At 37.8% G+C, this 13,724-nt stretch overlaps 1 protein-coding gene across 1 annotated transcript in view; it reads left to right on the top strand.

The window, feature by feature from the left end:
- The window catches only part of COL19A1 (collagen type XIX alpha 1 chain), a 312,743-nt gene that overhangs the window by 252,769 nt on the left and 46,250 nt on the right, over window positions 1–13,724 (top strand). Inside the window, 4 exon segments of the mRNA XM_054021580.1 lie at window positions 1,117–1,170; window positions 2,387–2,440; window positions 8,188–8,241; window positions 9,451–9,504. Coding sequence (XP_053877555.1) covers window positions 1,117–1,170; window positions 2,387–2,440; window positions 8,188–8,241; window positions 9,451–9,504 — 216 coding nt within the window.

Below are 13,724 nucleotides of genomic sequence, written 5' to 3'. Positions count from 1 at the left end.
TGGGATGTTCAAAGCAACATAGACATTGGCATGTTTTCATAAGTCAGCTTTTCCTAAAACCAAGGTTATGTTTTACTATATACTGTAGATCACCAAAGTTAGGGGTGTAAGACATTTCAGAGACAGTAAAAGACCTGTCATGTCTGCCATCGGAAAAATTTGGATCCTGATCCAGGTCCTTACTTTGAAGCCTGGGTCCACCTCTTGCTCTTCATTAAACCACTCAAGCCTCTCTTTTGTCTAAAAACAAATCTACTTGTTCTTCTTTGAGTAAGGTCCCTATGAACACTCTAGTTCCTTCACTCTAGGTGTTCTTGCATCCCCTGCGCCTTTGATCGGAGATTTCTCATAGAAGTGTCTGTTCAGCCCACAGATGCATGTTACTCAGTGCTGGTGTTATGTAGCCATGCACGGGTGAACTGCTCTCAGTTCCATTTCAACTGCCTCAGGCTGAAGCGGCCTTAACAATTGTCCATGTTGTTTTACCTCAACTGTGTCCCCTTAGCTCTTTTAGTAATTAGTTTATTATAATTGCTCTTAGTAGTAGTTAGTACTTTGTAGTAGTTTCAGGTGTTGTAATTTAAAAAAAAAAAAAACTTTTCCAAAAAAAACGTTCTGTGTGTACATTGCCTGTTGTGCCAGGAGGCAATCCTGGTGAGTCACGGACACTCCCAGTGCATTGCTTCAGGGAATCTCATATTTTCCAAAAGTGCAACTTCTGCCTTGCCTCAAAATCTAGAGCCAAGAAACCAGGGAGATCATGCACCATTTTCTGTTTCATTCACATTTAATATATTATCACTAAAATTACACCACTGGAAGATTTAAAATAATAAAACCCCCAGCATCTCCTGTGTTCTTGATTTATTTAATGTCTCTGTAGAAAGGTTAATCACCTCAATTTTATGTATTTCCAACAAAATGTTTGTAGCAACTTCCAGGCTTGTGTTCCTGGATTAATAGGCATAAAAGGAGAAAAGGGAGTAGCAGGCTTTCCTAACAGGGAGGATCACAAAGGCAGGAAGCCAAGTTTATGAGTGTGACTATATAGTCATATTATCCACTGTTTCTTTTGCTAGAGTACTTCCCATCATTTTATTTTCCTTTGTTTTCCAGGGTGATACTGGGCCGAGAGGTCCTCCAGGAATCCCTGGTAGGGAGGGACCAAAGGTAAGTTTATTAAGTGAGTACTTTAGATAACCTTTTTTTAACCATTAAAAATGCAGGGCCAAATCCTATTTGTCTATCTCAGGGGTCAGCAACCTTTCAGAAGTGGTGTGCTGAGTTTTCATTTTTCACTCTGATTTAAGGTTTCACGTGCCAGTCATACATTTTAACGTTTTTAGAAGGTCCCGTTCTATAAGTCTATAATATATAACTAAACTATTGTTGTGTGTAAAGTAAATAAGGTTTTTAAAATGTTTAAGAAGCTTCATTTAAAAGTGGCCAGGACCCGGGCAGTGTGAGTGCCACTGAAAATCAGCTCGCGTGCCGCCTTCAGCACGCGTGCCATAGGTTACCTACTCCTGGTCTATCTTCTATACTTATAAGGCCTTCACTACTGTAGTATCTCAGAACCTCATAATCTTTAGTGTATTTATTCTCACAACACCCCTATGCTACAAAGTGCTGTGATTCATTCCCATTTTACCGATCAGGAACTAAGGCACAGAGGACTGAGCGAGTTACCCAAGGCTATGCAGGAAGTCTGTGGTGAAGCAGGGAATCTCCCAATTCTCAGGGTAGCACCATAATCACTGAACCATCCTGAGTACTTACATATTGTTACTCATGTGAATAGTCTCATTGATTTCAGAGGGTCATATTCTAAACTTGTATTGAAGTCATTAGGATTTGTGCCTTACTGAAGAATTACTGAAAATCGCAGGTTTTGACACCTAAACCACTTAGAGCAAAATCCAATAATAATAATTTAAAAGTATACATTCTCCTTTGAAAAGAGTTCTAACCTAGCCTTCTGCGTAGTGTATGCACAACATGCCTCAGATGGCACGTTACCAGGATTCATCACTGAATTTGGTCTGCTGGTTGAATCATTAGCTTCCCCAGCCCGGGCAATTACTGATGGGGAGCGCACCATGAACACTGATCCTTGCCCTCCGTAAGCTAGTTGTAGTTTATCAAGCTAACTTTGAACTCAGCCTTAGTCTTTTGGGCCAAATTCAACCACATAAGAAGTAGGCATAATGTTTATTGACCTTAGTGGGATCTGTGCCGGGGTGGAATTTGGCTCTTTGTTTTATGGTCCCTTACTGCTAACCCATAAGCTCCATACTAGCATATTTAAAATGAAACATACTACAGCACATAAGTTTTCATAACCGTAATAAAATACAGTAATAGTTCAAAAGTTATGTCTTTATAGGGAAGCAAAGGTGAACGTGGATTTCCTGGACTTTCTGGAGAGAAAGGTGATGAGGTAAAATTATTTTAATTTCAATAATCATTATATTACAATTATTCTTATGTGTACATGAATAAAGGTCCAAATTGAGAATTAAATCCACATATTATCTAATTCTCCAGAATATGTGAAGAAGAAATGTAAACATTAGAAAGGCTGATATTAACAGTTTTTGATTCTGAATTTTCCAGATAATTAAGTACTGTTACTCAGTTAAGTAAGGCAGTTTTATTTTTCACATCTCTTAATTTAATTATAAATGATAGTATATTTAAATGCTAATATTGAGAAGATAATACAAGATAGAGCAACAAATGGGTATATGCCCAGTATTCTCAGAATGTTTGTTCACGTTTTATAACAAATTTGCTTTGACTATATTACTGCCCCTTTAGTGTTCATTTTCCAAAAGTATTCTAATGAACAAATTTAGTGGCAGTATTATTCATGTCAACAGCAAATATTAAGTGAATGTAGGAAAATATTCAGAGAGATTGCATTTGAAAATGTGAGTATTTTCATGAGATACTGGATTCCTAGGGTATTGTAAGTCAGTAAGAGTACAGAGAAATACCATGTGACCTATTGCCCAATGAAAATGAAACTCCACAGCTCCAATTTTGAATGCCAAATATTTGCAATGAAAGCTCAAGATCAATCTTATGTCAAAAGAATTCACCAAAATTAATCAGTTAATAAATGTGAGTGAATCATGTGCTCCTTGGAGATAATTTGTCAGATGAAATAGTTAAAATAAATCATCCATTACAGATTATTTGCTGAGCTTTATTAAATACAAAAGCACCTAAACTGAAACATGTTAAATATACTACTCTCTTGTAAATGTTATTACTTTGATAGGAGAGAAAGCATCTGAAAAATTATGATTGCTAATATTTGGAATTTTGAATGTGTTGATGAATTTCTTATTCTTTCTGGGGTTTCATAGTACATAGCTAATGTTAATTATGGAGTGAAGGTGAATTTTCAAAAAAAAATATGGATTGAAAGTGTTTTTCAAACTGAAATTTGTACTCAACATTATCCATCACTTCAAGAGCATGATCAGGTAAAGTGTGTGTCAGATTTTCACCAAAACTGTGATGAATGATGATGATTTTTTACCTTTGATTTAGTCGATATGCTTCCTTTCCTGCACAATTCAAAATAAATCCAGAAAAATGCTAATAACAATGATGAATTATTGTCAGACTAAGCAACTGATATAAATGTTAAGGGAAAAAAGAAAATTTATGTGAAACATCTTAGCTTGAGGGTGGTGTAAAGAATCAGAACAAAAGTGTTAGATATGTTCAGCTTTTGCCCCTGCTTGCTCTAGATCTCAGCAGATTGCTAAAATATAAATATGGTTTTGGAAATTATCATGTTTTTTCTTCCTTTTGTATTGATACTATTCAGAGAATCTGCAAAGTCGGTGCTTCTTAAATATTCAAGACGTCCTGAGAATATTAGAAGACATACTTTAAAATAAATTTACAATAATAAATAAGACTCTAAAACATTTTATTTTAAAAAGAAACAGGACTGTGGTAAAATAGTAGTGTGGCCTTTCTCTATGCGCACCATCTCTGGTGCAATGCATGCAGCAGCAACTTGACACACAGAGAACCAATTTTAAACAATTCTGATGGTATCTAACTGACCAAAGTTGAGACAGATCTTAGAGGCAATTGAGAAGGTAATAACAAAAAAAACAGGTTATAATTGGCACTTAGGCTTTTAAAGAGACTCCAGAGTAAATTCATTCTAAATAAATGTTTATTGATTCAATAGGGTGCAGTGCTCACTCAGTCAATAACGAAGCTATTCTAATGCTCCTTCACTATTTGGTAAGTGCTTAGGCACTCCAGCAATGTTGGGTAGCTCCAGTGTTTTAGCAGATGCTTTAGGTTACTTCATTGTAACTGGGTGAATGAATGTTACTTACAGGAGACAACATAATGGAGTTGTTATCCAGTAATGGATCTGAAGTTCTCATGGTTTTTATGATTTGGTTTGATTACCAGAGCCACAAATGCAACAATAGTTTTAGGGTCTTCTAAAGCTCATTGAAGCCAGTGGAAATACTCTCATAGACATAAATGGGCTTTTGGAACAGGCCCTTAATGATTATACATTTGGAATTACATAGTATTTTATAATTCATGGAACTATAAACCAAAACTCCATTTATGCAGCTGAACGATCCAGTGCCTCTCCGATTTAATTCAATGATAAACTTTCATTTGCTTTCGTGGGAGCAGTATCAGGCCCTCTATTACTCACATATTAAGCTTCGTCCATAACTCAGAATTCTCTTTTCCCTGATCTTTCCTCCGCTTCTTTCATATTCCCCAGGAGTATCTGGTCTCCGAGTTTCACTATACTTTGAGAATTTCATTGTTAAGACAATTTAGGTTTTACAAAGGCCTATGAAAGGAATGTTATCTGGTGCTTTTCAGATTGCACTTTCTGATTACAATGTGAATGTGAGTGTAAGAATTATAACAAACTTAATTCTTAAGACTATCATAGGTGTCTCTGAATTATTAATGAGGTTCTGTAGTTGGGGAAACTAATTCAAAATTGGGCACAAATCCCACAAAATATAGGGGGGCCCTCTCCCCACATCTTGAGGAGGCTTGAGTCTCCCTAAATGGCCTTGTCCCCATGTGGATAGATTTTGTGCTCACCCTAGTCCCCACCTCTCCATCCTTTCCTGATTTCTCCCTTTTCTTCTTTAACTCTTCTACTTCCCCCTGAATTTTCCCTTTTCTGGGCTCCTTTGCTTTCAGATTTTCTGTGAACTATCAGGGGAAAGGTTATGATCTGCTGAAAGTCATTTCTCTATTCATATATGTATATCATTAATGCATATGAAGTTATGAGAATTGTATTGTAGGGTTGTCACTAAATCATGCTGTAAGTTGGGGAATCAGCCAGATATTAGCTTCCCAGAGGCAACAGGAAGGAAAGTAACCAACACCCAGGTGGAGCATCAAACAGCCCATCAACAGCCATGTCCAGCAAGGGAGCTACAATGCAGTGACTCACCTGCATGAGGCCACACCCGGGGAATTGCTCAGCCTTCCCTAGAGACTCAGTAATGCGCACCAGACATGCCTGGGCTTGTGTGTTCCCAGAGCACATGGGACTTAGGGTATAAAACAGAACACAGCAGGCCCATGCTTCATCTTTCTCCTGCCCCCACCTATGCTGCAAGAAACCAAGACACTCAGAAGAAGACTGAAGACTCCAACAGAGGAGGCTGGTCCAGGTTTAAGGGACAAACCTGTATATTAAGGATGCGGTATCCAGTGGGTTGAGAAAAACTGCTTAATCTACAATTTGCCCAGTCTAATAGGGTTGAGAATTTAGACTGCGTGCTTATGTTTTATTTTCTTTTAGTAACTAACTCTGACTTTTTGCCTATCACTTACAATCACTTAAAATCTATCCTTTGTAGTCAATAAATTTGTTTAACTGTGTCAAGGGTTTAGATGTAGGGATCTGCATGAGAACCTCTAAGCTTAACTACCTGCTTAGATCTGGTTTTGCTGCCACCACCCAAATTATTTATGGGTCATTTGGGAAACTCTGTCTACCTCCCCCCCAGAATATCTCCCTCTCAAGTACTATCACCCTTCCCTGGGTAGCCTTGAGAGACTTCACCAATTTCCTGGTGAGTCCAGATCCAACTCCCTGGGATCTTAAAACAAGGAGAAATTAACCAGGTTCTTAAAAAGAAGGCTAGAAAGAAAGAAAGAAAGAAAGAAAGAAAGAAAGAAAGAAAGAAAGAAAGAAAGAAAGAAAGAAAGAAAGAAAGAAAGAAAGGTAAAAATCATCTATGTAAAATCAGGATGGAAAATAACTTTACAGGGTAATCAGATTCAAAGAGCCCAGAGGAACCTCCTCTAGCCTTAGGTTCAAAGTTACAGCAAACAGAGGTAAACCCTCTAGCAAAAGGAACATTGACAAGTTGAGAAAACAAAGTTAAACCTAACATGCCTTGCCTGGCTGTTACTTACAAGTTTGAAATATGAGAGACTTGTTCAGAAAGATTTGGAGAGCATGGATTGATGTCCGGTCCCAATTAGTCCCAAGAGTGAACAACCCCCAAAACAAAGAGCACAAACAAAAGCCTTCCCCCTCCCATGATTTGAAAGTATCTTGTTCCCTTATTGGTCCTTTGAGTCAGGTGTCAGCCAGGTTACCTGAGCTTCTTAACCTTTACAGGTAAAAGGATTTTTGTGTCTCTGGCCAGGAGGGATTTTATAGTATTGTACACAGGAGGGTTGTTACCCTTCCCTTTATAGTTACGACGAACTGTTTATTTTTACCAGTGAGTTTGTATGAAGTGTGTGGCAAAACTGCTCAGGTTTGCACAGGCTGATGTATATCCACTTTCCACCAATGAAGTGGTGAGCCAATTAATAAATTTGCACTGCCCATCTTGAGTAGTGGGAGACAGTATATTCATGAGGTACAAGGCTAGGAGCTGGGGGGATTTGGCTGGTGCCTTTCCCTGTGTGATTCATGAGTGGCTCTGGGAGCATTCATGCAATCTACCTGGCTGGGGGGCTCCACATCCGGTTGAGCCGAGTGATAACAGCACCTGGAGGAGATTGCTGCTGGTCACTGGCAAGGCATTGTGAGAGACAGCCCAGGCTGGAGAGTTAAGGGAGCACAGTGGTCCCACAGTCCCAGGCTGCACTCCAGGGATCCCGTCACAGAGGTTTTGTGTGCACACTGAGAAAGCAATTTATGATAACTGAAAGCCACGGTCAGTTCTTGAATGCCCTACAAAGAACAGCAGCACCACTGACAGTGAGTGCAAAAAATACCATTTTCCCTCACTCCAAGTACATTGTTATAAAATAAAAAAACACTTTGGGGAGTTACAGAGAAGTCTTTTTTGTTGTTCTTTTGGAGACTGAGACCTCCACTCCTATGTTGAGAACCTTTAGGATGTCAATGTAGAAATGATAAGGATAATTGGCTACTTATCTTTGTTCAGATATACTAAGTCTGCATAGTGGTTAAGTGTCTTTCTCTTCCATCACATGCTCATCACCAGATGTTGCACTAGTACTCTGAATATTAACTGATACAATCATTCCAGGTCTTTTCAGTATTGATATGAGGCATGGATTATAAATTCAAGAAAGAGATTTAGCTATTCGCCTTTGAGATGAAGTCTTATTAAAACTATTAAATATATTTTACACACATGCCGAGTGCTAGTGTATTTTCAGGCCATAAAATAGAATTACGAGCAGTAGCTGGAAGAAAAGTGTGCAGTAGTTCTTTAAGTGCTATGATAAAAAATCCATACTTTTTTATTTACATAAAACCAAAATAATTGGGATATTAGGCACAAAGCAATATCCAGCTTAGATATTATCAGGTAATATTGAGAGGTGTGAACAGACACCTTTCTGAACAGGAAGAAAGTTTATAGTGATAAGAAAAGGAAAAATTGTTTCTGTACTTTGTTCAGACATCATGATCTGATCTACAGAGCTAAAGAGGAAAAGATATAAAGGACAGAAGTTACCAACAGTAATGATGGGGAAGAGTGTAATTTATCCTTCAAACAAGAGATTATATATTATGTGCTACTTCAGAACCGTATATGTTTGTTTAGCTAAAAAATAATTTGTATATAAACTGTAACAATGATGGGTATGATGAATAAATGGATTTCAAGATTAAACCTGTGTTATGGAGAAAAATATTCATAAATGTTTTTAATTCCTCAGGGTCTTCAAGGTATTCCAGGACTCCCTGGTCTAACAGGACCTAATGGACTTTCTGTAAGTATTTGATATAATCTATGATTTAATCTATTCATTTGGAGTTTACAATAACTGTCTAATGAACCTGTTGTACTCAATGTCAAGATGTAATGAAAAGGAGACTCGGTTGAGCCAAATGTTAAAGAAGCTAAATCCAATAATCCAGTACTAATTGAAAATTAAAGAGTTATTTTGGGAGTAATGCTTTAGCTTACGGAAAGATGAGATAATTTAATATGAATTGGTGACTCCAGAGATTTAACTTTCACTTAAATAATAGCTTCATATTGGTTCTTCATATTTCTAGCCTGTTCTTTTCTCTGTGGTGCTAATAAAGAGCCAGAGTTTGCCTTCAGTTGACTTCTGGGGAGTTGAATGAATGTCATTGTAAGAGTAACGGAAGTTGGCCCAAGTAGTTTTGTAGAAACAAGTTATGTTGTGAGTTCAAATTCCTGAAAATGTTGCCATTGTCAGAACCATTATTGTGTATATAATTTATAATATGTTTCTTGGTGATATTATCAGGAAGTCTATACACAAAATTGATTTGAACGATGTAATAACTTTCAGATAATTATGCATCTGAACCCAAATTATTGGTATAATGTTAGTGATAAATTCTAATAATAATTCTATTTGAACACTCTGAAAACACTGAATCCTGAAACTTAGTAATTATAAAGTGTGACTCTAAATTGGCTATTTATATAGAAAGCCAGTGAGCCACATTTGTAAAGCAATGATAGAAAATGTTATATCTTTTCCATACCCTTAGGAAATATGATTACATTTTACTTCCTATTTAAAAGATGCAGATCACATTGTTTATTCTGCTTATTTTTAATTTCCTGACTGCTTGCAGTACTTAAGTTAAGCTTTCTTTCAAAAACTATAACACATTTAGCAAAGCATAATGGGTAATTATGTAAATTGCCATTTAAGCAGCAAGGCTAAATTCTTAGCAGTATCAAAAGGTACCAATTAAGGTCACTACATTTAGTCTGCCAAGGTGAAAATGCAACCACAAACACAAGTTTTACCCTTCATAGGGCTTATCAGTAGTATGCAGCTGTTGTATCAGCCAGAAGAAATATATAAGCCTAGAGGAGAGACTTAATTAAGTTGAAATGACCTTCAAAAAGTGTGAGTTTTAATAACTTAATTGCAATGCAGAACACCTTGTTGTACTGTTTCATCACTAGTATGAACCAATCCTATGTGTTTCAGGGAGCAGTAGGAAGACCTGGACATCCCGGTCCAGTTGGGGCAAAAGGAGAAAAGGTATTGAACATTATTCTTTATTTCAGTTCCAGTGAAGTCTATGAAGAATTCTCTAGTTCCTTTCCTCACTTATGGTTTTCTTGACACACCAGAAACTGAGCATGACTACCCACGGAGTCAAAAGGCTGTATGGTACAAACAGGAATTGAACAGACAATATTGCTACCCATTTTTGACCCAAGTGGTTAGCCAAAATTTGTGGTCCTACAAGGTTGTTTCTGTTAAGAGGAGAAATTGATGTTGGAGCCAGGTATTTCTATGATGCAATCCTGTTTGTCTATGAAGATGTACACCGCCTCTTTCAGCCAGCTCTCCTGTCTCCTTGGTTTTATGCTCCTCTTTTTATGTCTGTTTCTAATGTTTCTTGCTGTTTCCCTCTGTTACACACACACACACACACACACTGCTCCAGTCCAGTCAGTCTTCCACCCCTGATAAGAGCACAATGGAACCCTTCTTGAGCCACATGTCTAACTCCTACCTGAGCCTGGCATGTGGCTTTTTTTTTAGTGGAGGTCCATATTGTTTCAGAGCTCAATGTTTATATTTATTCTGAATGATGAATTTGAAAATTTCCTCTAACAACACAATAGCAGCAGCAAAGAAAGGAACTCACCTTCCTCCTCCCAGTCACTTAAAACAAAATTAAATGCAAGAAACTTCCTTGTTAACTCAGTACACAGGTTTACTCATAAAAGGTCTGGTAAAGCAAAGTTCCAATAATAACTAACTCAGACTCAGGACACACATTTTCTGTTCTTGGATTTCTGGTTGAGGCTAGCTGGGTGGGATTCCAAGCTCTTTGGAGGACAGGATCATAATTCAAAATGATCTTGATAAATTAGAGAAAGAGTCTGAAATCAGTAAGACAAAATTCAGTAAAAAACAAGTGCAAACTTCTGCACTTAGGAAGGAAAAATCAAATGCACAAATACAAAATAACTGGCTACTGCAGAACAGAATCTGGGGGTTATACAAGATCACAAATTGAATATGAACCAACAATGTCATGGTGTTGTAAAAAAGGCAAATGTTATTCTGGGATGTATTCACAGGAGTGTCATACCTAAGACATGGGGGAGTAATTGTTTCATTCTACTTGGAACTGGTTAGAGCTCAGCCGAAGTAGTGTCCAGTTTGGAGCACATAATCTAAGAAAGATGTGGATAAATTGGAGAGAGACCAGAAGAGAGAAACAAAAAATGATGATAGGTTAAGATGATAAGAAAACCTGATCATGAGGAAAGGTTAAAAGAATTGGGCATGTTTAGTCTACAGAAGAGAAGTCTGATGCGGGGGACATAAGTCTTCAAATGTGTGAAAGGTTGTTGTAAAGAGGACAGTGATCTACTGTGTCCACAGAGGGTAGAACAGTTAACTGGCTTGGTTTGCAGCAAGGGAGATTTAGGTTATATATTAGGGAAATGTTTCTAACTATAAGGATAGTTAAACACTGGAATAGGTTACCAAGGAAGGTTTTGGAATCCCCATCATTGCAGGTTTTCAGAACAGGTTAGACAAACACCTGAGTGTCCAAAGATTTAATAACTATGGTAAGTGCACTATATAGATCATCCAAAACAGTGATTCGAGCATGTTTGAGCAACAAGCCCCTTTGAAGCCCCTTTGAAGTAACAAGCCCCTTTGAAGTAATAATCAGACTGCATCAGGGTTGACCCTCAGTCTGCTGCTGTGTATCATATTGATGGACTACATCAGCAGAAAGATCTTAATGGGGAAAAGGTCACAAGTTGCTATATGCAGACAAAATAGCAATATGGATGTTCTCAAAAGAAGACCTTGGGGAAATAATAAATCAGTGATTTGACCAGCTAAGCAGGCCTGGGATGAAAATGAACATGACTAAGACTGAGGTCATGTAGGTCAGTAGAGGTGCCACAGGAAACTGGATATAGAGTTTAATGGAATACAGCTACACCAAACTGACCAGTTTAAGAACCTTAGTGGCTGGGTTACAGAAGACAGTGATATAGTATATCAGATACAGTTCAAACTAGAGAATGCTGGAAGAATGAGGAATAACATGGCAGGTTTTGTATGACAAGCATATGCCATTTACAGAACACGGGTGCATCCAGCAATGTTGTATGGCACAGAAGCATGGTCACTAAAGAAATGGTATCTTCAATACCTACAGGTTTTTGAGATGAGATGCCTTCAGTGTATATAGAGTTCGAAAAGACAGATTTCAAAATGAAAGCATTAGAATGGAAGTCAGGTCTGTGATGTAGCTGACAAAATCCAGGAAGCATGACTTCACTGTTTGGACACATACAGAGGATGAATGAAGAGGACCTGGTGAAGATAGCATGGCAGGAGAAGATGGTAGGAAAGAGACTCCAAGGAAAGCCGAGGAAGTGATGGGTGGAATGCATCAAAGAAAATGGTAAGCAGGTGGACATTAATTCAGCCTGAGACAGATGAACATCCTGTTTGCATGACATCCTGATGCCAGATGATGGAATTAGGGGAAGGAGAAGAGGAAGAAGTTAGACGAACACCTGTCAGTGATGGTGTGATAGTTCTCGGGGTATCTAGGACTGTGAGTCACCTTGTTACCCCCTCGCCTCCAGCAAGGAAAGACTTGTTTGTGCTTAACTGGGTGTCAGCTCCCTGATACCACCAGCCTTTTTGTCATCCAGTTTCCTCTGAACAATGCCAACCCTACTTTGTCTGGCAAATTAACAACAGATGTGTCCCAGTCCCCAAGCTCCTTTGATGCATTCCCCTATAGTATCCAGCACTTTATTCATGGAACACTTGCAGGAATACCAGCTTGTATAATTCAACTCAGGATTCTCACCTTGCTTAATACCACAGCACTGAGATATATTTATAGGGAAAACAATATGATTCAAGAGATAGTGAGTAAGGATAATGGAAGCAAAAGGTTACATAAAAACGAAAATCATAACACACTTTCTAGAGACTAAACTTGCCTTAGTAGGCTAATCTTCTGTCTGAAGAAGCATTTCAACCAAGGCTGGTTGAGATACCATTTTCATGAATGTAAATTTACTGCCCATTTACTTCCTAAGTGCAAGATGACAGGCTGTCTTCTATGTTCCCATAATATAGTCCAGCAGACCTTTGAAATGTATCTCAAGGTATTCCTGTTGTGTGCTCTTCTGTGTTGTCTTTGTATCTCTCTGTTGACTTTGTATGTAATGTTCCACCATTGTGTCAGCTTACAATGCTTAATTTACAGGCCAACAAGGAGACTGGAGAATAAACATCTTTTGTCTGTCAGGACCACTTTTTTTCCTCCACCTCTGCTGTGATACAGAATCTAAGAACATATTTTCAATTTACATATATAACTACTCACCTAATAGGTGGAGTTATACGTTCACAACTATATTACCAACGAGTATGACACTGGCTTTCATTTAAGGCTTCACACAACTATATTTGGTGAACCAGAATGTACATACCAGAATCAGAATATTCTTGTAACACACTTGCCAGTTGGCACTGAGGGTTTATGGGTCACAGATCATCTAGGTGTACTAGGTCCTGTCTCAGCGTGGGATAGATGGTCTTCTCACGGTCTCTTCCAGCCCTGCATTTCCATGATTCTGTGTTTTTATTGACTCGGTATAGTGACATTACCAGAAGAACTGACTTCCATGGACAGTGCTTCATGTCATAACATAAAAACGTAGCAGCCCACACTTGTTCAGAGTGCCCACTAGTATGTAAATTGTTTGGGGAGCCTGCTCACATGTATCCCATTTCAGTCCATGTCAGCCCAACAGGCAACAGATATAACCTACCCAAAGTTAGACCATCATCACAATTCACTACAAAAAGTGATGAATTCATTCTTTCTGTCATATTTCAATGATAGGTTTGTTCTTGTTTTGTTCTGGGTTTTTTGTTTTGTTTTGTTTTTGTCTAAGTAATGGTTGTTTCTTTATAACTTAATCCATAAACTGGAGATTATGTTCAACAAAGTGGTTTATGATTTATGAAAATTATTCTGAACTTTTATTTTCTAAATTTTGTTTATTGCTATGAAGTTTATCTTTCTCGCTGCCTTTTCTCCCAATAATATGAGGCATATATTGTATTCAGTTACTCAAATCACTCTAGATTACAAGTAAAACTACTATGTTAAAATTTCTATAAGGAAATCTATTGAAAATAATCAGTGTCATAGGGCTAAGACTCTAGATCTAATATAAAGATATTATTTT

Source organism: Malaclemys terrapin, chromosome 3, assembly GCF_027887155.1.
Source record: "Malaclemys terrapin pileata isolate rMalTer1 chromosome 3, rMalTer1.hap1, whole genome shotgun sequence".
Classification (NCBI taxonomy): domain Eukaryota; kingdom Metazoa; phylum Chordata; order Testudines; family Emydidae; genus Malaclemys; species Malaclemys terrapin.
The sequence above is the reverse complement of the archived record's forward strand: the minus strand, read 5'-3'. Positions and strand labels throughout refer to the sequence as shown.